General features: G+C 42.0%; 1 protein-coding gene across 4 annotated transcripts in view; it reads right to left on the bottom strand.

The window, feature by feature from the left end:
* Window positions 1-26,157, bottom strand: part of PHF14 (PHD finger protein 14) — a 325,301-nt gene that overhangs the window by 145,445 nt on the left and 153,699 nt on the right. For all 4 annotated transcript variants that reach the window (XM_078782297.1, XM_078782296.1, XM_078782299.1 and 1 more), the window contains 3 exons: window positions 8,837-8,948; window positions 6,211-6,348; window positions 5,908-6,054 (listed from right to left, as the gene is read on the bottom strand). In XM_078782297.1, coding sequence (XP_078638423.1) covers window positions 5,908-6,054; window positions 6,211-6,348; window positions 8,837-8,948 — 397 coding nt within the window. The remainder of the gene's footprint in view (window positions 1-5,907; window positions 6,055-6,210; window positions 6,349-8,836; window positions 8,949-26,157) is intronic.

Here is a 26,157-nt window from a genome sequence, read left to right as displayed (position 1 = left end):
CAGCCATGCGTGGAGATTACCATGGATACCAAAGGAGGAGAGTTTGGTGAGCAGAGCGGGGTGCCAGACCGTGTCGAAGGCACGTGATATGTCGAGGGAGACAGCTCTAATTTCCTGTTTGGCATTGAGGACCTCCATCCATTGTTGAGACAGCAGAAGCAGCATGTCCAGAGTAGAGTGACCTGGTCTGAAACCAAATTGATGATCAGAGATCAAGCCATTGGAGAAGAGGAAAGATTTCATATCCGAAGCAATGATGGATTCCATGACTTTGCTGATAATTGGGAGAAGGCTGATTGGTCTGTAGTTGCTAGGATCTGTTTTTGCACCTTTTTTGTGCAAAGCGGTGATGTTGGCTGATTTCCAAGCAGATGGCAGTTGACCTTGAGCAAAAGAGAGGGTGAAGAGAACAGAGAGAGGGTGAGATAGAGCAGCAGAGCAGGATTTTTGGACCTGTGGGCTGATGCCGTCGGGTCCAGTTGCAGAATCAGAGTCGAGGGTTGACAGAAACTTTTCCACCTTGTCAGGAGGAAAGGACACGGAGTCCAGGAGCAGCAGGGTACGACTGGGTATGGTGGGTACAGAGAGGGATGGGTTTGGGACACAAGATTTAGAGGCAAACACAGAGTTGAGGCATTCAGCTTTTTCACGTGCGGAGTCAGCTGTGTAGCCGTTTGAGGTAAGGGAGGGGATGGAGGGGGAACAAACACCAGAAACGGATTTTACCAGACGCCACCAGGATTTGGAAGAGGGAGACAGATAAGAGAGTTCGGTCTTGAGAACGGAGAGATATTGTTTCCTGGCTCTCCTGAGGGTGGACACACACTTGTTTCGGGCTTTGTGAAAGGAAATGAGATTTCCTTCCGTTGGATTTGCTTTCCAGGAGACGAAGGCAAGTTGTTTCTGGGCAACAGCCTCACCACAAGATTCCGTGTACCATGGACGGGAGGAAGGGTATGACAACTGAAGACGAGATGGGATAAATCTGTGCATGAGAGAGAGAGAGCAATTTACTTTGGAAGAATTCCCAGGATGAGTTGATGTCAGAGGTGGTAGAGGTTGGTACCAGCAGAGCGGAGGTTGCGGGTGGGAGTGTGTCTGGAGAGGAGGTCAGCCAGGTAGGATGGGGCCAGGTTATGGAGGGCTTTGTAGGTCAAGAGCAGGATTTTGTACTGGATTCTCTGGGAGATGGGGAGCCAGTGAAGTTTGTAAAGGACGGGGGTGATGTGGTCACGGGTCCGGGAATGGGTGAGTAGACGGGCAGCGGAGTTCTGAATGTATTGGAGTTTATTGGTGATTGTTGAGGGTGAACCATAAAGGAGGCTATTGCAGTAGTCCAGACGGGAAGTGATGAAGGCGTGGATGAGGGTTTCTGCAGCCACGGAGGAGAGGGATGGACGGAGACGGGCGATGTTTTTCAGGTGAAAGAAGGCTGTCTTTGTGATCTGTTTAGTGTATTTGTCGAAGGAGAGGGTTTGGTCAAAGATGATGCCAAGATTCCGGATGTGAGGGGAGGTGGATACTGGGAAACCGTCGATGTTGAGGGCAAAGTTATGGGTGGACTTGGTGAGCGTTTTTGGGCCAATGATGATTATTTCAGATTTATCACAGTTAAGTTTGAGGAAGTTGATTTGAAGCCAGGATTTTATTTCAGTGATGCAGTTTGTCAGGATAGAGTGGGTGGCGGTGGAGATGGACTTGGTGGAGATGAAAAGCTGGATGTCATCGGCGAAGCAGTGGAATTGGAGACCATGACGGCGGATTAAGTGACCGAGGGGGGACAGGTAAAGGATGAAGAGGAGGGGGCCAAGAACTGAACCTTGGGGGACACCTTGGGGGAGGGGAGCAGTGGGGGATTTGCAGTTATTGATGGAGATGAACTGACGTCTGTCAGAGAGGTATGATTTAATCCAAGAGAGGGCAGTGCCGGTAATGTTAAAGGTGGTTTCAAGTCGGGTGAGGAGGATGGTGTGATCGATGGTGTCAAAGGCGGCGCTGAGGTCGAGGAGGATGAGAATGTTGAGGTTGCCAGCGTCAGAGGAGAGGAGAAGGTCGTTGGTGATTTTGAGGAGAGCAGTTTCAGTACTGTGGTTGGAGTGGAATCCGGATTGGAATGTTTCATACAGGTTATTGGCAGAGAGGTGATGTTTGAGTTGAGTGGCTACAGCGCGTTCCAAAACCTTTGACAGAAAGGGTAGGGTGGAGATGGGTCTGAAGTTATTTAGGGTGTCAGGGTTTAGTCCAGGTTTTTTCAGAATGGGGGTAACAGCAGCAATTTTGAGGGATGGTGGGACGATGCCTGTAGACAGGGAGGAGTTTATTGTTGCAATGATAAGTGGAGAGAGAGCAGGAAGGGAGGCCTTGACAAAGCTGGAGGGGATGGGGTCAAGAGTGCAGGTGGCAGTTTTCATTCCGATGAGGAGTTCAGAGAGGTCAGTAGGGGAGACTGGGGAGAATTGAGACAGGGGATGGCAGGATAAGGGGGGGCAGGTGGTTTGAGGGGGAGCGGGTGCGGCGGTGGTCAAGCTGTTGTAGATGTTTTCAATTTTGCGTTGGAAGAATGAAAGGAAGGAGATGCAGTTGTCTATTGTGAATGACTGGGTGGTGGTGTTCAGGGGGCTGAGGAGTTTGTTTATTGTAGAGAAGAGTGCTTTTGGGTTTCCGGAGCCAGAGTGGATAATTTGAGAGTAGTAGGCGGAGCGGGCGCGGGAGAGGGCATCTTTATAGTGTTGTATGTGGTCCTTGTAGGCCTGGGAGTGAACTGTGAGACCTGTTTTATTGCGGAGTCTTTCAAGTTGGCGAGCACGAGTTTTCATCAGGCGGAGTTCAGGGGTAAACCAGGGAGCAGAATGGGTGAAAGAAACTGTTTTGGTTTTTATAGGCGCAAGTTGGTCAAGGCAGGAGGAGAGAGTGTGGTTGTAGTAGTCAGTGAGGTCAGAAGGGGTGTGGAGGTCAACGAAGGGAGAAGTGGACATTTTTTCAGAGAGCTGGTAGCATGTCCTTCGGCATTTCAAGCTTTTCTTTTTAAATCAACTTTGCGCTTTTTTCTCCCATTATTTTTCTTTTACAATCTATCTCATTTTTATTCAACTTTATACATTGGTAATTCATTTTGGATACCCTTGCATTATTTATGGCTAATTCATGGTTGTTCTTTAATTATTTTCTACTTGTATTTTATTGCAACATTATACATGAGGCATATTAAATATATATATTTTATGATCAATTCTTCTTTCTGTTTAATTTTCTTTCACGATATAATTCAAGTGAAATTCGACATGAAATTCGACATGTGGAATTGAATAAATAACTTTATTAATAATTATTATGCTCTCCGCAGTGTATTTAGGATTGGTAGGTGAGATGAAATTGTCCAGATGGAGGTGAAGCAAGCTAGCAAGTGATAATCATTCCTCATTTGAACGAAAGTAAATGTAACTATTCTTTCTCTGGGATATTCTGCTCTGACAGAAAGGAAAAACTATTATCTGAATTATCTACAGCGTTTGTTGACATAAATGTGATAAAATTTACACACCAAACTTGAAAAGGGGTGATCATTCCCCTGAACACCACATCACGTTCCTTGCACACCACAAAGCCCCGTCACAAACAGCATCAAACATGTCTGGGAATGTATGGATCGGGTGCTGCGGAAAGATATTGTGGACGCTTATCCAACCAAGATATGCTAGCTTTTTTATTTTAAAATTAATTTTCTGAAATTTGTAGAATTTGTTTTTCACTTGTAAGTTGTGGGTTACGATGTGTAAATAAAGGTGGAAAAAGTCTGATTTAATGCAATTTAATTCCAGGCTACAAGGCAACAAAAGTTGAAAATTTTGATAAGGGCGTGTAGACTTTCTATAAGCACTGTATTTGCTTTCTTCTCAAACTACACATAAAATTCGATGAAACGTGACCACAACGTTCCGTTCATCACAGGTTTTTTTTATGGCACACAATTTTTACACAACGTTTTGATGAAACTTGATCGCACCCTCCATCACCCGTGATATAACAAAGTTTGTTCACGGCATTAAAAAAAATAAAGGTCTAAGAAGGTCTATGGCAGGGTTTGAGCCTCCCCCTCCCCCAAAGTAGGTATTTGCTGTCTTCTTCGAAACTACACAAACAATGTCAATGAAACTTGACCACAACCGTCATCACCTGTGAAGCAACAAAGTTTGTTCACGGAATAAATTAAAAATAATAATAATAATAATAATAAAGAAATAATAAAAATCGGGATTTAAGGGGATGTGCGGTTGGTTTAACCCCCCAAAATAGGTATTTGCTTTCTTCTCAGAAACTACACACACAATTTTGATGAAACTTGACCACAACCATAATCAACCATGATATACCAAAGTTTGTGCACGGCATTAAAAAAATTGAGGTATATGGAGGTCTTTGGCAGGATTTGAGTCCCCCAAAGTAGGTATTTGCCCTCTTCTCCGAAACTACACAAACAATTTTAATGAAAGTTGACTACAACTTTCATCACCCGTGAAGCACCAAGGTTTGTTCATGGCATAAAAAGATCAAGGTTTAAGGGAGTGTGCATGGGGGGGGGGGGGGGGGGATGGTGGGGGTTAATCCCCTCAAATACTTATTTGCTCTCTTCTCCGAAACTACACATACAATTCTGATGAAACTTGAACACCACATTCTGTTCATCACCCGTGATGCAACAACGTTTGTTTACAGCATTAAAAAAAAAATCGGGGTCTAAGGCTACCATTAACTTGTTCCAATTTCCTATACTCTATTGAGTAGCCTGCTAAAGTGAAAAACCATATCAGGCTTGCAATCCCTAGCCCATGAAACTAACTTGGCAGCCATATGCACCTAACAGAGGATAAACAAAGAAGCAAAATACAGAATTTGAGTCTGGTTTCCCAGAATCATGAGTTCATATGCTAATTAAGCAGGGAAACTCAGAAAAAGAATGCTTTGAATGCCAACTAATAAAGGTTCCAAGTTGCCCATATCAACAGATATCCATGTATATTACACAAGTTGATCAAGGACGAAACTTGGAGGCTTGCTACATAAATAAATTAAAATAAAAACATTTTGCACTTTCAGTGAGATTTTATTTGAATTTTTATTTTATTTTTTTATTGAAGAATTTTTTCTAATTTTTCAAATTCTTCAAGAATTTGAAGAATTTTATTTGAAAACTTTTTAGTTTAGTACTCAAAATATTCATACATGTCACACAGGGGGAAAAAGGTGAAATTTTGACTTGTTGGAAGTGCGAGAGGATCAGCGATCCTGCAGGTGCAGACTATAGCTAGGTTGATCTTAATTGATCTTGATCTTAAATTGATCTTAAATTGAGTGATTGTGATTATGATATTGATTGATTGTGATTGTGATTGATTGTGATATTGATATTGTGATATTGTGATAGTGATATTGATTGTGATATTGATAGTGATTGATTTGATTGTTGATTGATAGTGATTGATTGATAGTTGATTGATTGATATAGTGATTGTGATATTGAGTGATTAAATTGAGTGATTGATCTTAAATTGAGTTGATCTTAAAAAAAAATTTTCAAATTCAGTATTTGAATTTTTGAAAAATTTATTTTGAGTACTAAACTAAAAATTTTTTTTAGGGTTAGTGAGATTTTATTTGAAGTTATCTGTGAAAAGTCTTAAATCGGCTTTTCAAATTAAACCTCATTTCAACAAGCACAGTTTGATTGTCATGGTTTCAGTAAAAAGGGGAAGCAAACCTATTATATCAAAATGAAAGGAATTTGGAGGCAATAAGGCAAACATCTGCTAAATGGAGCAAGTCAACCATGCCTGCTCTATACACTAGTGTTGAAAACACAACACCTTGTTTATAATCACGAAAGCAACTTTAATTGCCTGCAATAGATACCTGCATGTCTTGCATCATCACTTTGACCTTGCGCTCCTTGTTATGAGCACAATGTGACTGCAAAGCCAGGTAGTTCTTTCTCTTGTACTTGCGGTCCATGCGATCTGCATGTTGCTTACAGTGAGCAAAGAAGGGATCAGCTATCTCCTGCGAATAGGTGTTTACACACAATGTACAAGGTTCAACCCATACTTTCTATAAGACCATCACCACATTTGTAAACCAAACAAGCAAACTTTCAAGCTTTACTGAGAACGATTATTGTTCTTTTCTTGATTTTCAGGTATTTGAACAAACAATTACCTCCTCTGCCGCAGCCTCGGAGAGCAATCCTTCTCTCTGTGCACATGTCACATGAAAGAAGCCTCTGCACATGCCTGCATCACAGTTGATGCACACACCAGTGCGAGCAAACTGCCTGTCTTCACACAGCATGCACTCCTTAAAAGATAGTGTGAAAACACAAGCTAAGCCTTCAGAGTACATCACAACTGCATTTGGACAAGATCCTCAAGGTCAAATGATACAAGATATACATGACTGATAAGATCAAGAATATATTGGACTTAGTAGGTCCAATTATGCACATTTTGTAAACCATTTCATGGTCGTACTGCAAAATTATAAATAAGCAAAAAATTTCCAGTAACAAATTATCAGTAAGGACATGAAACATAATTGATCAAACAAACATGATGAGTTAAACAGATCAACATGGGGGAATTTGCAGAAGAGACATGTGGGGAGGAATGTGTGGAAGAGGAGTCTTGTAATCTAATAACATAACGCTGATCGTGTGTCTGGGTGTTTTCTTATGTTGACCCTGTATGTCTAGTCTACCCGGTTAGTTTCTGGCTTAAAGTGTCGAGACTTGCTTCTAACTCGCACATGAACCTTGCTACTCTATACAGTTCTATCTCTTCTAAGGTAATCTCTAACCCTCCCCCATAAACGCAACAATATATTTATTTTCACCAGAGACAAAACCTTCATAGAATGTTCGGCAAAAGTCATAATAAAACAAATGTAAACATTCAAATATTTTCCTTTAGACTAGACATACAGGGTTTGATTACTTTCTTCGAATCTCCAAGTAAAATCAGGTTGAGACAAAATTTTCTTCGATTGTAGAAGGTACGAGAGAAGAGTCAGACTTGGAGCCATTCAGAATGACCTTCTGTAACAAGGAATGACAAGAGTCAACTACAATGGTTGTATTAACCATCATCGACCAAACAATGTATGCTGGTGATTTGATTGTCCCTTCGCTAACTCCTCAGTCACATTTGCTCTACGGCTAGGATACGGCGGCCGTACCCCCCCTAAATTGACAGAAACGTGCGGCGGCCGCAGAGTTTCTGAGGTGGCCTCAGGGTGGCCCTAGGGCATATGGCTATCTTTTACAGGCCGTAGGGGTCGCCGTGGAATTATAGCGCGGAGTTATAACTTTTTTCATTTCTAGGTCGGCCGTAGTAATTCGACAAGCCGTAGCCATGACAACTAAGTGCTGTTATACATATGAAAAAGAACTGGTATATATACCCACTCGTTACCGTCCGTCTGGCCGCACGTTCGCCTTAGGGCCCCCCTGCGGTCGTCTTGCGGGCACCTTGAGGCTACCTTGCGTCTGCCTTGAAAATTCTATGGCCGCCGCAGGGACGCCCTAAGGTCACCGTGCGACATCAAATCAAAGACCGTATGGCACCCCCACGTTTTCGGTCTCCACAATTTCTAAATACCCCGTGCGGCTACCCGAAAAATAAAAACATATGTGACTGCTACATTGTGTGACCGTGGAAATACTGCGGCTGCCCTATAATTGCTAGTGGCCGTAGATTTTTTAGACCCTACGGCCGCCGAGCCAAATGTGACTGAAGCATTAAGGTCTTCCGACTCGCACATAAGTCAGCTGAGTGTTCACCAACAATCATTTATTTCATGGCATGGCATCTCTCCCGACACTGATCACTTGAGTTCTGGAAAACTATAATCCAGCTACTACTGTATTCAATTTACTCTAATTCCAGCTTTGCCATGATATATGCTCCACAAATTCCCTGAAGTCATAACACAAGATGATAATTTCGGGTCCTATTGTTGAGCAACAAGCACAGAAAAAGCAGATAATTGTGATGATAAATATACTGTTTAGTAAAGTGGCTCCTTACATGTAATGATAAATATTTACTTTACATCTACTGATAAATGCTATATTTACTTGCTGTGTTTCTACTAATAAAATTACAAAATCCACAAAATGCCTAATTTGAGATCTATACAAAACTAACATTCATATATGCACAGGCAAGTGTCACCCATTTTACATTTTTACCAATCGTGTTGAAGGAGAAACTTGTATATTTATGACATTACACGACAAAGATTAGGAGAAACAGTGAGTTTTACATGTACCACAAGGCCATTAGTAGCCAATAGATAAATCAACAGTATATGGGATTAGATCCCAAGATCGTTAAATCATGGAAAATATGCTCAGATGGGAATGCCAAGCAGAGAAACCTCATTAAGAAATCCATCATAATCACCAAATGCAAACTCACATCCATTTCAAGCTCATCGCCTCAACTCATTGGTACCTATTATTTTTCCAAAGCACCATTTCGAGATTAAATAAAATTAAAATCACCTAATAAAAAGGAAACAGTGGCATATGGGAGACCACCCACACCACCCACACTCCTTCCCCCCCCCCCCCCCCCCCCTCTCTCTCCCAAGTCTCAGAGAAGCAGATCAAAAGACACACTAGAAGCCTGCATGATTGATGTCCCAGGACACATGCAAAAATTCCAATCTCCACTGTATTTCCAAGGGTATTCAAGTCAGAGCCACCTTTGACAAGTAGCACTTCATAAATCCCGAGTACCACCATTGGGGTTTGCATTACAGATGCCACAATGCCACGCATTACCTTGGCCCCATATTTGACGTATGGCATTTCCGTTAACGTAACGGGTCTCAACCGCTCGACGTCTTCAAATGCCACTCCAGAGACATATAGTGCACACACGACATGCACCCACCTGCGAAAGGACATTGTTAGATTCGACATATTGACAACTGCTACAGTTAGCACATTTACATATGTCAATGATAAAGGCAAAACATTATGCTGTTTACTTGATTTCACTTGAATTACATGAAATAACAAATAAAAATATAATTACTCAAACTCAAAAGCCAATGCAGAATTCAACTAGAACGGCACTCGTTAGAGCGCATACCTCCGCCAGGCTGATTGGTTTACGTTTTGTATCCGACTGATAGGCTGGATCTGGATTCAGACCTCAACCAAAATCTAATCGGCTTGTTCTCATCACCGAACGAACTCAACCACCAAGTTTTGTCAGAACTCATTCGCAACTTTTTGAAATATCATGTGCTATATATCATTATTGGCCACATCTCTCATTGGTAGAGGATGATGTGGTTGAGCTTGAACGTGGTTGGATGTCAATGAAAGATAGTCTGTTGGGAGCCGTTGGTGAGGTATGTGGATGGACAAAAGGACCACCGAGGCACTCGGAAACATGGTGGTGGGATGATGAAGTTGGAAAGAGGATTGAGGAGAAGAGGAAGAAGTTCAAGGAGTGGCAGAAGGCGAAGGGTACGGGAGCAGAAAAAGCAGAGCATGAAAGTTATAAGGCAGCCAAGAAGGCTGCAAAGAAAGAGGTAGCAAAGGCGCAGGAGCCATGTAGGAAAATGTTCAGAGAACGCTTGGATTTGGAAGAGGGTCAGAGAGCAGTATTCAGGATTGCAAAGCATATAGCGAAAGAGAGGTGTGATGTGATTGGGGGTGAGTTGCTTGAAGGATGAAGTGGGACAAATCGTTGTGGACCCAGATGGAATTAAAGGAAGATGGAAAAGATATATGGAAATGCTGTTGAATCCAGAGAATGGATGGGATGGCAACATAGAGAGTAACCCAGTTTTAGGACCGGCAGAGAAGATAACTGAGAAGGAAGTTGAGGAAGCGATAAAAACAATGAAGAGTAGAAAAGCAGGAGGGCCGACGGGAGTTGCGGGAGATATGTTGAAGGCAGCAGGAAGTTGGGGTGTGAAGAGAATGACAGAGATCTGTAATCTGGTGGTGAAAGAAGGCCGCATTCCAGTGGATTGGGAACTGAGTACCCTCATCCCTCTATACAAGGGGAAAGGTGACCCTCTGGAGTGTGGCTCGTACCGAGCGATAAAGTTATTGGAGCATGGAATGAAGGTATTTTAAAGGGTGTTGGAGAGGAGTATAAGGAAGAAGGTGAAGATCGACGAAATGCAGTTTGGATTTATGCCAGGAATAGGAACGACAGACGCGCTCTTTATTGTGAGGCAATTGCAGGAGAAGTACATGGAGAAGAGGAGGAAGTTGTTTCTTGGGTTTGTTGATCTGGAGAAAGCATTCGATAGGGTTCCACACGAAGTATTGACATGGGCATTGAGGAAGTTAGAAGTGGAGGAATGGTTGATCCGAGGAGTGATGGCAATGTACAAAAGAGCGCGCGCAGCTGTAAGGACGAAGGGCGGGAACAGTGGTGAGTTTGAGGTGAAGGTGGGAGTGCATCAGGGGTCAGTACTAAGTCCACTACTAGTTGTAGCTGTGATGGAGGTGCTGGCCCAGAACGTAAAGGAGGGTTTACAGTGGGAGTTGTTGTATGCAGATGATCTGGTGTTGATTGCGGAAAGTATGGATGGACTAAAGGAAAAGTGGAAGGAATGTATGCAGACAAAAAGTCTGAAGGTGAATATAGGAAAGACGAAGGTGATGGCAAGTGGTAAAGCATGTGGTGAGGTGGAAAAAACTGGGAAGTGGCCAATAATGCCATGTGCTGTGTGCAGGAAGGGTGGCGGAGTGAACTCCATTCAATGTACAATGTGCGCTGAGTGGGTTCATCAAAAATGTAGTGGTCTGAGAAGGTCATTAACCAGTGTGGCAGCTACATTCAAATGTAAGGTGTGCACAGAAGGAGCTGCACATGGAGGAAATGTTGAGTTGGATCTTGGAGATGGCGTAAAGCTGGAAGGTGTGAAAACATTTTGCTACCTCGGAGACATGCTGAATGGAGAAGGTGGATCAGACTCGGCAACGGTTTCTAGAGTGAGATGTGCATGGAAGAAGTTTCGGGAACTGAGTGGCATGCTGATGAGGAGGGGAGTCTCGTTGAAGCTGAAGGGAAAGGTGTATGCTGCATGTGTGAGAAGTGGTATGATTTATGGGAGCGAGACATGGGTCATGAATGTAGAGCAGCAACGAAGGCTGGAAAGGGTGGAAATGCGAATGATTCGGTGGATGTGTGGAGTATCGTTGAGAGAGAGGAAGACAAATGATGAATTGCGAAAGATGATGGGAATAGAGCCTGTGATTGATGCTGTGAAGAGGAACAGGTTGAGATGGTTTGGTCATGTTTCGAGGAAGGATGAAAGTGACTGGTTGAGAAGAGTGATGGAAATGAATGTAGAAGGAAGTAGAGTACGGGGAAGACCGAGAAAGACTTGGCTAAAGATGGTGGAAGAAGAAATGCGGGCAAGGGGGTTAAGTACTTACTTACTTTTTCCACATGCGAAATTTGCATTTATGTTTATTTAAATTATACAATGGACTACAAAATGTAAATGTTTCATGATATTTGTTATATTATATCACCTTTATCTTTCAATATTGTTGAAATGAAGATCAAATAGCTGTATGTTGAAATATGTTGAAAAAGTCAAAACCTTACATGGGATGTACTTACTTTTTCACGTGACTGTATGTATATGTTTCATCGTGCTGTATTAAGATATATTTTCGAAGTTTATTCTGTGATTTATGTTGATGATGTATAAAGAGCCAAGATACACAATCTTTTGCATTTGTGAGTTTGTGTTTATGGCTGTAGGGGTTAAAGTGAGGGCAGGGCGGGGGGGGGGGGGGGGGGGGGGGGTGGGGGGGGGGGAGGGGGTTGGGAAGGAAGGTGGACATTTGGGGGTTACCGTTATTCTAATCACATAAACAATTTGAAATTTATCTGACAAGAGACAACCACTCTCTTCGGATCATGTTATTATGCTTATTATTATGACCAATTATTGTACAATTATCTTGTTTATTAAGCTGAGTTTGTGTCTGTGGGTGGGTCATAAGCGCTGCCCTTTCTGCAGGCTACACCCTCCCTCCTCTATCCCCCCCCCCACCCCCACCCCAACGCCCCCCAACCCCCCACACTTTTCAAACTGTATTTCACAGACGAAAATTGGCTTGGAAGGGAAATGCCTGTTTACTTAATTAATTAGTCGGGAGGCCAGGGGAAATCCCAAGAGATTGCTCTTATACCTATTTTACAAGGTATTATGTACACGTACACTTTAAATAAGTTAAGCCCATGTACACTTTGAAATCTACGTGTCCACTGTCGTGGTTAAATTTAATTAGAGCTGATCAAAATTTGTGCAATTTGATTGGCGGCACAGAAATCCAGTTCAAGTAGTTGCTTACATCCCAGTTTGCTTGAAAACACTTCCGTGCATGCCCGGTGGATGAGACAACAGGGGAGGGGGGAGCTCTCTGGGTGACTTTAAAGTGGGATGGGCCCTCCCTGGGATGGGCCCTCCCCCGTCTTGCACACTAGAGGCCACTTAACCGTTTATAAAGGGAAATGTGTGGCTTTTTTAAAGTGAATATTGTAATAATATATATAATGTTGTAATCATCAAGACGTGCAAGTATTAAAGCACATATATTGAGCATACCTGTATAGTCTTTATGTATGCTTGAATAAAAGAAAACATCTTCATGTTAACAGTTACATTTTCATAATTAAATATAGCGCCAGTCAGAGGGAAAACATTATATGAAGCGAGGACATGGGCTGGAAACAACTCCTTTTCATCTTGTTGATGTTGTTTCATCATATTGTTTCATCAAACAACTCCTAAGAAAATTAAATAAGCCTGCATAGTTTTTCTGTCCACTGAGCCTTGCTGTGTAAATACATCTCGTCTTACTCATAACAAGCACTGCCTGGCCGTGTTGAGATCAGACATTCCTGGGCCACAAACACACTGTCTTCTCAAGAAATTGAAGTCGCTACAACCTTTCAACCTTTGCCTTATGACCTGTACTCCCCTTGGTAAGTCTAGTTTGTTGTGATTGCATAACTGACGACCGAATACATCGACGTCAGACGGACTGTCGACCCATAGTGATGCCAAATTGGGTATTTTAGTGTAATGTCAGATTAACCGAGCTCACGAGGGCCCAACTGGCCCATTGTTGTGTTTTGCATTGGGCCCCAAATTGAGTAGTCAGTGAGCCCTGCTTGTCACACACCCAACCTGTCCACCAAATATCACCCGAATCCATCTACAACTTTTGGAGATATCCTGCAAACAAACAGACAGTGGTGAAAACATAACCTATGTCCATCGCAGATGGAGGAGGTAATAAAACATGTCATTGTATCCAAGTAACTTGTAATAAATATTCAATAGAAATCATGAGATTTATAAACATCATCAGAACCATTTCCATTGCACATTACACTGTAGGCAGTTAACGGCATGCAAAAAACATTTTCACCATTTTTTATTATGCCTCTGCCAACGAAGTCACCGGAGGCATTTATGTTTCCGGGCTCTGTCCGGCTGTCCGTCCGTCCGTGATAGGTTTTCGTTACCGCGATAACTTGAGAATGGCTAAAGGGATCTTAGTCAAACTTGGCACAGGTATGTATAATGAGGTAGAGATGAACTGATTATATTTTGGGGTCACTAGGTCAAAGGGCAAAGGACAGAGATCATGTTAGGTAAAAATACTGTTACCACGATAACTTGTAAACCAATGATGGGATTCTGACCAAATTTGGTACACTTATGTAGAATGATGTAAAGATAAACCGATAAGATTTTGGGGTCAAGAGGTCAAAGTCTGTAATACGTCTACAACTTGAGAATGGTTAAAGCGATCTAATTCAAACTTGGTACAGATATGTATAATGATGTAAAGATTAACGTATTAGATTTTGAGGTCAAAGGACAAAGGCAAAAGGTCAGAGGTCATGTCAGGTAAATACGTGATAACTTGTGAACAGCTGAAGGGATTTCAATAAAAACTTGGTACAGGTATGTATAATGATGTAAACATGAACCAATTACATTTTAGGGTCAATAGGTCAAAGGTCAAAGGTCATGTCAGGTAAAAATGTGCTAACTTGGGCACAGCTGAATAGATTTAAAATGAAACTTGATACAAGTATTATAATGATGTAATAATGTGGGCAGAGGCATATCAGTCGACGTCCTGACGTCAGAGTGCCGTTCTAGTTTTATTTAAACTGCCTGATGTTGACCTAAAAAAAGAAAATAAATAAATAAAACTATACAACTTGTGGTTTTAACAGATGCTTTTGAAAGCATCGCGATGTTTTCTCCGATAACAAAGCCATTTGCGTAAAGCATAATGCACTGCTTTACCTCGTCAATTTTCATTTTCATGTGTAAATCAAATTTTACAAGTAAATAATTTCACCTAGTCAAACATACCTCAATTCATGACGATAAAACAAAATCAACAAGCGTTACGCCTAGGTCCCCCGTCGGGGAAGTGATGTGAGTTGACAAAGTGGAACACGCAGAAAACATGCTATGATATGATATTTCGCTCACAACGGTCAGACAAACATGGAGGCGGCCATCTTGGATTTTGACGTGGCGACCCAATTTTCAATAGCGTTCTTCCTTATGCCTAGATACACCCACACACCAGAAGGTACTTCGCTTATTTTTCAAGATATTTCGCTCACAAGGTTCAGACATATACATGGTGGCGGCCGTCCTGGATTTTGACGTGGCGACCCACTTTACAATAGCGGTCTTCCTTATGCCGAGATACACCCACACACCAAATTAGAAGTTGGTACTTCGCTTATCTTTCAAGATATTCTTCTCAAGATTCAGACATACATGGCGGCGGCCATCTTGGATTTTGACGTGGCAACCCAATTTTAAACAGAGTTCTTCCGTGTGTCTAGATACACCCACACACCAGATTAGAAGTTGGTACTTCGCTTATTTTTCGAGATATTTCGCTCACAAGGTTCAGACATATATATGGTGGCGGCCATCTTGGATTTTGACATGGCAACCCAATTTTCAATAGCGTTCTTCCTTATGGCGAGATACACCGACACACCAAATTAGAAGTTGGTACTTCGCTTATTTTTCAAGATATTCATCTCACAAGGTTCGGACATACATGGCGGCGGCCATCTTGGATTTTGACATGGCGACCCAATTTTCAATAGCGTTCTTCCTTATGCCTCGATACACCCACACACCAGATTAGAAGTTGGTACTTCGCTTATTTTTCAAGATATTTCGCTCACAAGGGTCAGACATATATATGGTGGTGGCCATCTTGGATTTTGACGTGGCGACCCAATTTTCAATAGCGTTCTTCCTTATGGCGAGATACACCCACATACCAAATTAGAAGTTGGTACTTCGCTTATTTTTCAAGATATTCATCTCACAAGTGTCGGACACACATCGTGGCAGCCATCTTGGATTTTGACGTGGCGACCCAATTTTCAATAGCGTTCGTCCTTACACCGAGATACACCCAAACACGAGATTAGAAGTTGGTACTTCGCTTATTTTTCAAGATATGCAGGTTACAAGGTTCAGACATACATGGCATCAGACATACATGGCGGCGGCCATCTTGGATTTTGACGTGGCGACCCAATTTTAAACAGCGTTCTTGCTTGTGCCGAGATACACCCACACACCAGATTAGAAGTTGGTACTTCGCTTATTTTTCAAGATATTTCGCTCACAAGGTTCAGACATGTATATGGTGGCGGCCATCTTGGATTTTGACGTGGCGACCCAATTTTCAATAGCGTTCTTCCTTATGCCGAGATACACCCACACACCAAATTAGAAGTTGGTACTTTGCTTATTTTTCAAGATATTCATCTCACAAGTTTCAGACATACATGGTGGCGGCCATCTTGGCTTTTGACGTGGCGACCCGATTTTAAACAGCCTTCTTCCTTGTGCCTAGATACACCCACACACCAGATTAGACGTTGGTACTTCGCTTATTTTTCGAGATATTTCGCTCACAAGTTTCAGACATATATATATGGTGGTGGCCATCTTGGATTTTGACGTGGCGACCCAATTTTCAATAGCGTTCGTCCTTATGCCGAGATACACCCACAAACCAAATTAGAAGTTGGTACTTCGATTATTTTTCAAGATATTCATCTCACAAGGTTGACATATATGGCGGCGGCCATCTTGGATTTTTACGTGGCGACCCAATTTTCAATTGCGTTCTTCCTTATGCCTAGATACACCCACACACCAGATTAGAAGTTGGTACTTCGCTTATTTTTCAAGATATGCAAGTTACAAGGTTCAGACATACATGGCATCAGACATACATGGCGGCGGCCATCTTGGATTTTGACGTGGGTTGCACCCACACACCAAATTCGAATGCGGTCCATCGCTTACGCACGCACGGACGGACGGACACACGGACGGAGGGGAAAGCCATAGTCCACCTTTCGCTCCGCTGAGCGACGGGGGACAACAAACGATTAAAAACAAGTACAAAAAGTTTTAATTAAAACAAAAGCCGCGTCGATGTTACACAATGCCTAGATGCAGCTGTGCCTATAACTTCGATGTTATAGGCACAGGACATTCCTATTGATTCGATTACTTGATGTTATTTTTGTGCAAAGTGAAAATATATCTCAGCAATTTCCCGTGTGTGGCGACGAATTTTTAATATATCTCGGCATTTTCCCGTCTGTTATTTCAGGCGGTGTATGACTGACCATGCCGTAATTGTAAAAAAATATATCTCGGCAATTTCTCGTGTGTAGCGACACGTGAACGAAGCTATGCTCCTCTCTCCACATTATTGTGACGACGTATAAATTAAATATTTCATCGTGACGATTGTCATCAAATGGACGAATTTTTAATATATCTCGGCATTTTCCCGTCTGTTATTTCGGGCGGTGTATGACTGAGCATGCCGCGATTAAAAAAAAAAAAATCTCAATGGACTTGAAGTTACAGGCCTTTGAGAATTCATTTCGTTCTATAAAGGGCAACTTTCATCGGATTTTCTTCCCGTTTTTTTTCAACCGAGTCTAAAACTATGTTAGCGACTGTGAGAAATGAAATGATATATCGAATTTGATTTGAAATAAAACTGTGTGAGAGAGGAAGACACCACGGGCCTACAAAACAGGCCTCAAAGCTATGCGAGTTAATAAAATGGTGGATATTTGTTTATATGAAGCCTCTCCCAGAATGGGTGGAGCTATGGTTCCCAGAATGGGTGGAGCTTTGAGGTTTTGTCTTCTCTGCAAGAACAAGAAGAAGAAGAAGAAGAACAACAACAACAACAACAACAACAAGAACAACAACAACAACAGCAGAGCGCACTCTATGACCAGCGTCTGCGACGCGGCTAAAAACCAACCTAAATTACTCATATAACTTAGTCTGTAATGTCAGTAGCATAGCTCAGCAGTAACACTGTGTTAGAGTGGGGGTTCTGGGTTAAGAGTTAAGAGTTCGATGTTCAAATGTTTATTTAAATAAAAAACTGTTTTCTGATGAAATAGCAGCAGAGGGCACCACATGATCAAGTACAGGGACATGAAGCTGGCTGTACAATTTGCTTCCACTACCTTGCAGATGTTAATGCTACCATGTTCTTTTACAAGCATCCGGGTCAATGGTTCAATAACCAGAACAAATACCCAACTCCCTGCATCCGTAAAGCAGACTTTGCCTCATTAAGAGCCTCCCTAGCTTATACCACCCATAGGAAACTCCTTGAGTAGTGAGCATCCATCAATAAATTGCACGAGATATACCAATTAGAGATATTCCGTCATCAAGTAACAAAAAGGCATAAGAAAGACAATTCAAAACCATCAATTTAAATTCCAGAATCAGTGTTCCGAGGGAAAAATGACCATATCATTGGTCATTTTTGACCTTATTAATAACCACTTACAACATTGGTTCATGAGTTATCAAACAGAGTGACCACTATATTCGTCATGGGTGTGTGTGTCTGTCTGTCTGTCTGTCCGCAGCATAACTATCCGATGATGTCATCCGATCTTGATGAAACTTGGGTGGGAGGTCGATATCATGATCTAGTTGTGTCCTGCCTAGAGTGGGCGTATTGCGCACATTATGGGTGGAGCCACGCCCGAAAAAGATGTCTTTTTCGGGGGTGATCGAGTTCAAGCTCCATCTTCTCCGAGGGGTTTGGTGGAATCTGACAGCGGTTTCGGTATTTGGTTAGGCCAATGTCATGTGTCCAGCGCAACGGAGCTCGATTTTTCATTTTCGCCCCCAAGATCAAGGTCACAAAGTCACGAAATTTACAAAAGTCGATTTTTGATGGTTTTATTACATTGTTCGCTTCCTGATAGGGTGAAATGTCGTACATGATCTTATGTTATCACATACATCATGAAATACAAGTTTTCCAACAAATTTCAGAATCTTCGATCTTTGACCTTTGAAGGTCACAAAGGTCAAATTTTCAAAGTTGTCTGAATCGAACCGAATTTTCGGTATTGTGTAGCTAACTAACCTCATAACTGATTATACATTATTTTATATCTCATTTCAAGGTCAGTAACCTTCGTTTTGACATTTCTAGGCCAGCACCACACACAATTATGTACAGCTGGCTCTTAAAGGCCTGCGCACGCAGCGCATTCGGGCCCTTTGTAAATAGGCATGTACACTGCATGTCGGGGGCCGACACCTGACACGTGGGCCCCCGACTCCCCAGTCCGGGCCTGTTTCGGTTATAGTCCGTCCTTTGTCATTGAATACCGCTCGCTCGTGAACCATCGTCGTCTCCTGACTTGTCCGTATTATTATTCTGTCCCCAAAAACTTAGAATCTTTTCAGAACAAAAACATCCAACTGAGCTTAGCAAGTCAGGCAGCCACGTCGAGCATACTTTTCTGCAGTTCTCCTTCACAACTATCTTGGAAGATCATCGAGCTAGATAGCCTGGTGTTGGCTTAATATTTAAGGTGGCTGGCTTGAGATATTCGGGTCCTGAGATTGAGCCACTATAAGTTCCATTGAATTAACACCAGCTGAGTTGACTTAGCCAATCATCCTTTTGAAATCGGCAAAATCAGTACCAGCTGACTGGTAATGGGGAGCATTGCATCAGCGGCACACCCGCGCCCCTAGAAAATAGTGCAGCCAAGCAGTCAGATGGTGGCAATCATAGAACAGGGAAGACATTTTTTCTGGGGGCCACTGACACAGGAATTTGCCCATGACCTGCAAGACCATCATTCACCATATGATTTTAGAATACCAGAATTTTTTAAGCAGTTGCATTTAAAAATACATTATACAAGGTAAATGTTGTAAAGATTAATGATACCTGACATGAAATTATATATTTGTTAGATCAAGTAAAAGAGAATTGGAATGTACTCGACGAACTAGTCACTGATAATTCCCCTCCCTCTGCACCCACCCCCAAAATGTACTTAATAGCACCATTTCACCTTGTGGATACCTTAAACTTAGCACACACATTGTGCAGATCGGCGTTTTACAGCAACACACAAAGTATCAGCAATCCCTGTCAATGGTCTCTCACACCAAAGGATTCTACCTACTTGATAGATGCTAAAAAAAATTCTGCAGTTTTTACAATATCTTAATGGGGCTCCAGTTTGAGTACTGTGAACATGAAAGGAGCTCTTCCTTTCATGTACCCAGTGATGTCATCAAGATCCTTCAGCCCAGACATTTTGTCACCTGAAAGACATTCACTGCTGCAGCTTACATAAAATATTAAGTAAACACCCACCTCGTGATGTGAAAACTCCCAAGAGTGACTCTTACACCGAAACACCTTGAAACTAATAGATTCTTCAATTCTTTCTTTACCTCCGCCACCAAAGGTGGATGGAGGTTATGTTTTCACCCCTGTGTGTTACTTGGCAAAAAAAACATTTTTTGTTTTGCAAGTATGTTGATCACTCCGGTGTGTGTGTGTGTGTGTGTGTGTGTGTGTGTGTGTGTGTGTGTGTGTGTCTGTCTGCTCACTTATACTTGCCTACAGGTCACAATTTTAAACCGATCTTCACGAAACCTCACCAAATGGTGGTTAGTGGTCCGACAAAATCCTATATGTATTTGAGGTCAAAGGTCAAAAGGTCAACATAGGCCAAAGGTAAACCACTTTTTTTTCAAATTTCTAATATCCTCAATTTTCATCCGATTGACTTGAAATTTGAATAGGATTTTCAAAAAGGTGAACTGAATTCAACCACCAACTATTTTTGCGATCAGCATAGGCCAAAAAGTCAACATAGGCCAAAGATCAACCACTTTTTTTCGAATATAAAATCCTCAATTTTCATGCGATTGACTTGAAATTTGAAAAGGAATTACAGATTGGCAAACTGAATACAACCACCAACTATTTTTGAGATCGGCATGGGCCAAAAGGTCAACATAGGCCAAAGGTCAACCACTATTTTTGAATTTCTAAAATCCTCAATTTTCATCCGATTGACATGAAATTTGAATATGATTTACAAAAAGGTGAACTGAATTCAACCACCAACTATTTTTGTGATCAACATAGGCCAAAAGGTCATAAGCCAAACAAAGGTCAACAACAATATCAAATTTCTAAAATACTTAATTTTCATCTGATTAACTTTAAATTTGAATGGAATTTACATATCAGCTAACTGAATTCAACCACTAACTATTTTTGAGATCAGCATAGGCCAAAAGGTCAACATAGGCGAAATGTCAGCCACCTATTTCAAATTTCTAAAATCCTCAACTTTCATCTGATTGACTTGAAATCTGAATAGGATTTTAATATCAGCTAACTGAATTCAACCACAAACTATTTTTGAGATCAGAACAGGCCAAAAGGTCAATAGGCCAAAGATCCACCACTTTCTTTCAAATTTCTAAAATCCTCAATTTTCATCCGATTGACTTGAAATTTGAATAGGATTTTCATATCAGCTAACTGAATTCAACAACCAACTATTTTTGAGATCAGCATCGGCAAAAAGGTCAACATAGGCCAAAGGTCAACCACTTTTTCACATTTCTAAAATCCTCAATTTTCATCCGATTGACTTGAAATTTGAAAAGGATTTTCATATCAGCGTACAGAATTCAACCACCAACTATTTTTGAGATCAGCGTCGGTGAAAAAAGGTCAACATACGCCAAATTTCTAAAAGTCAATTTTCATCCGATTAACCCTTTGAGTACGGATGACGTCCAGTGCCGCAACCCACGAAAATGTTGTGTACGGATGACGTTACTACACGTCATCGACGATACCTATAAATAGATCGTCAGCACGTGGTTGCATTCCCATACCAAAATGCCAAATTAATTCCGTACCGGGGTATTTTTATCAAAAAAAAAATCCCGTACTCAAAGGGTTAACTTAAACTTTGAAGACGATTTGCCTATCAGGTCAATGAATTCAACCACGAATTATTTTTTACGTCAAAAGGATGCTCTACTGAGTACCATTCTACTTTGATCTGTTTTGCCAAGTGTCGCTCGATGAGTGATTTTTCATCTGTCTGTCTGTCTGTTTGTGAACAAGATATCTCAAAAAGTTGTGGACGGATTCAGACAAAATTTGGCAGAGAGGTAGCATGTGTGAATGACTAATTTATTAGTTTTGGTGGAGATCCGGATTCGGATACAGCTACAATAATTTGTTAAGTGATTCATCACCATTGGGAGATAGAGTCAAAAACGATATATAGCAGGATATCTCAAAAGGTTGTGGACTGATTTGGACGAAATTTGGTGGACCGGTGTCTGACAAGGACAAATAGATTCGAATTTGGTGAAGATCTGAATATAGATTCAGATATGAGAACTATTTAGTTTTTAAAGTGATTCTTCACGATTGGGAGATAGGGCCAAAAACGATACATAGCAGGATATCTCAAAAAGTTATGGATGGATTTGATCGAAACCTGTTGGACAAGTTGTGTGTGTGAAAAGGAAGAATCGATTTAATTTTAGTGAAGATCCGGATCCGAATCCAGCTAGTAGAATTTTTTTTAAGCGATTCTTCACTATTGAGTGATATGGCAAAAAATGATAAATAGCAGGATATCTCAAAAAGTTGTGGACGGATTTGGACGGAATTTGGTGGACCGGTTGGGTGTGTTACAAGGACTAATCGAATCGATTTTGGTGAAGATCTGAATTTGGATTCGGCAACAAGATTTATTGAACTTTTACGTGATTCTTCACCATTGAGAGATCGGGTGAAAAGCGATATATAACATGATATTTTCAAAAGTTATGGACAAATTATTAATATACTTGGTGGATGAGTTGGTTAGGTGACGGGAACAAACCGATTAGATTTTGGTTCAGGTCCAAATCCAGATCTGGCTTATCAGTGGGATACAAAATGTAAACTGTTCACCAGGTGAAGGTATGCTCTCTGAGTGTCGCTCTAGTTTTCTATTGTGACATTTCAGAAACAAAACGAAAAGAAACCGGATTTGGAACAGTTGAAGGTGACCTTCGTCCTGCCGTGGATTGACATAAGCTAATCCGAGTCAAGTCAAGACATTATCCCATCTACCAGTATTCGTTGGTGGACATTAAAGATCCGATGGTGTCCTTCGTGAAGAGTAGGCAAGCTATCGGCAGCACCATAGCCAAAATTCCAAAGTCCTGTCCTAACCAGTCGATTGTCAGGCCTGGCCAGCCGGTTCGTGAAGACTCAGGCCAAGCTTCCCCTGGTATACCTCACAAGAAAGGTGGAATAATGATGGCCGTTGAAGAAGAAGAATAAGAAGAAGAATAAGAAGAGAAGTCAAGAATTCTACCGAAAATCAACGATTTTTCTTAAAGAAAATTTTCAGTCTTCAGTACAATCGAAATATGTTCTATGATCACTCAATGTACTGACAAACTGTATTGTTTAATTTGCTGGGAACAGTGAATTTACTGTTACATTCATTTTAGCTGCATGTACAATCTATGTTTGTGCATGTCATCATGTCGGAAGTAAAGGGAGAACTTTCCATATTCTCAAGGGAATCAATGGCCATTACTTAAATAATATAGTGCTACAACTTGAATATAATATGCAATCAATACTTCATGGATTGGAGCAGTACAAATAAACAAACTTCAATAACTCAAAAATTAAGGGATCATCACCAACGAGGATAGCAGCCCAGAAGGCAAGGCTCAGATCCAACATTTAACGAGAGTGGTCTTCTTCCGGGACTGTGCACGCATCAAGTGCCAAATGTGAAGAGACCTCTCAAAACCTGGCACGCAATGCCTGTAATCCAGGATGAATAACCCTTGATTTAACAATTCAAAAGCCGTAACTTTCCCTGAAAACTACATCAAAAACCTTCAACAGCATTGCTTATAAATATACTTATCTTGCAAACACACTTTTTACAACCTTTAATATTGCAGAATAAATAGTCCAATGTTTGGTTTATGATCACAGTTCGATAATTATTATATTGTTGTTTTTGCGAACCAGCACTCCCCAAGGCAATGGCATAAAACTTACAGGTTCCTGAGTTTAGTTATTTATTTATTAAATGTTCAGAAAGCCCTCCCTTCTGTGTGGTGGGTTTCAACGAAAATTCTTTGTGTGGGATTAGCTAGGGATTTCCTCTCTTTATCTTTCTAACCAAAGCTCTTATCCTCCTCAAGTCACAGTGAAGGGGTAACAACGGAGGAAAGCAGCGGAAGTAGAGCTCAATTGCATATCGCGCCAAAACCCATTTGAATCCCCACGCCAAATTCCAATGATCACCATCACTATAGGCAACCACATCAATCACCACTAACCGCTATCAACCTATCAACCATTTCTGCACCACCATAACACAACAACCTTCCTCGACAACAAGAAACAGCAACCCACCTCGCACTTTTATTAACCACCATGCTCAACCAGCCCCGCTAGATCCCAACTGCTTAACCACCATCCCACAGATTCAAGACCTTCACCACACAACCGCTGCAAACACTCACACCTTGTACCATCATCTTCAAGCCTCACTGCCAGGAAGCACAAAGGTGCACTAACTTTCCCATAACTTCCCACAAACAGCCACAACCCTCCGCTTGCCTGCCATATCATTTGAGTTCCTGGCACACATTCATGCCGCGAACACGCAGCAAAATACGTCCGCCCAATGTTAAGTGGGGAGCTCGGAGCCTTGGCCATATTCAAACACCACCGAGGACAATATGAGAACAGAAAACTTGGAGAGGAAGATGTCAGCAAGAGGCTCGTCTGGGCCATTGGGTGCACCATGACTGTAACAAACAATGCGGTGCATGAACCTTGCCCCTGGCAGCCAGGCCTGGAAGAGGTGAGATGTGACCTCCGACCCCCCACCTAGCCCTTCCCCTCTCCTGGCAGATAAAAGGCAATCATCAGCCAGCTGTTAGTCAGTCTGGGTCTGGTCCATGGTTAGTCAGTTTGTCTGGGTTCAACAAGGAGTCCATAAGTCTGGTTGGAGAGTACAAATCCACTGTTCACAAGTCTGGTGGAGAGCGGAGTTCCAGACAGGGAGGTGGATGAGCTTCCGATGGCGCTGAACCCGAACGGGAGCAGGGAGAAGGAAGGCCAGCAGATCAGCCATGAGGAGCTCAACCAGCTATTTTCCAATTTACCCATTCCATAGCACAGGGAAGCGAAGGACATTTACTCGTGCCATGAAGTAGAGGCCGGATCTCTCTCGATCTCTCTCTCGATCTCTCTCTCTCGATATCTCTCTAAGTCAGCTGGTGCGATTCTGAATTGATGCCAATGTTGTGTTAGTGAAATTGTAATAAGTGGGATAATTAGATGGATTAACTCTGCACTGTGTCTCTTTAGTTTTGTAAATATCACAGCACACGTACAGTGCATTCAGAAAGTATTCAGACCCCTTCACTTTTTTCACATTTTGTTATGTTGCAGCCTCATGCTGAAATCGTTTAAATTCATTTTTTCCCTCATCAATCTACACTCAATACCCCATAATGACAAAGAGAAAACAGGATTTTAGAAAGTTTTGGAAATTTATTAAAAAGAAAAAACTGAAATATCACATTTACATAAGTATTCAGACCCTTTGCTATGACACTTGAAATTTAGCTCAGGTGCCTCCCATTTCTCTTGATCATCTTTGAGGTCTTTCTACACCTTGATTGGAGTCCACCTGTGGTAAATTCAATTGATTGGACATGATTTGGAAAGGCACACACCTGTCTATATACGGTCTCACAGCTGACAATACATATCAGAGCAAAAACCAAACCATGAGGTCGAAGGAACTGCCTGCAGAGCTCAGAGACAGGATTGTGTTGAGGCACAGATCTGGGGAAGCTTACAAAAAAATCTCTGCTGCATTGAAGGTTCCCAAGAGCACAGTGACCTCCATAATTCTTAAATGTAAGAAGTTTGGAACAACCAGGACTCTTCCTAGAGCTGGCCGCCCGGCCAAACTGAGCAATCGGGGGAGAAGGGCCTTGGTAATAGAGGCGACCAAGAACCGGATGGTCACTGGCTGAGCTCCAGAGATCCTGTGTGGAGATGAGAGAAACTTCCAGAAAGACAAGCATCACTGCAACACTGCACCGATCTGGGATTTATGGCAGAGTGGCCAGACGGAAGCCTCTCCTTAAAGAAAGACAAATGACAGCCCGCTTGGAGTTTGCAAAAAAAGCACCTAAAGGACTCTCAGACTGTGAGAAACAAGATTCTGTGGGATTTCATGTGTCTTTCACTGAGGAGAGGCTTCCGTCTGGCCACTCTGCCATAAAGCCCAGATCGGTGGAGTGTTGCAGTGATGGTTGTCCTTCTGGAAGTTTCTCTCATCTCCACACAGGATCTCTGGAGCTCAGCCAGAGTGACCATCGGGTTCTTGGTCACCACTATTACCAAGGCCCTTCTCCCCCGATTGCTCAGTTTGATCGGGCGGCCAGCTCTAGGAAGAGTCCTGGTTGTCCCAAACTTCTTCCATTTAAGAATTACTAGGGCATGCCCGTACTATATATATATCTAAAATTATATCCCCCCCCTCTATTTACATGAAATGGTTTGGTCCAAAGCGAACGGCTTGCGAGTACGGTGACAATCCCCCCCCTCTATTTACATGAAATGGTTTGGTCCAAAGCGAACGGCTTGCGAGT

Source organism: Myxine glutinosa, chromosome 7 (assembly GCF_964187855.1).
Source record: "Myxine glutinosa chromosome 7, kmMyxGlut1.1, whole genome shotgun sequence".
In the NCBI taxonomy this organism is placed as follows: domain Eukaryota; kingdom Metazoa; phylum Chordata; class Myxini; order Myxiniformes; family Myxinidae; genus Myxine; species Myxine glutinosa.
The sequence above is the reverse complement of the archived record's forward strand: the minus strand, read 5'-3'. Positions and strand labels throughout refer to the sequence as shown.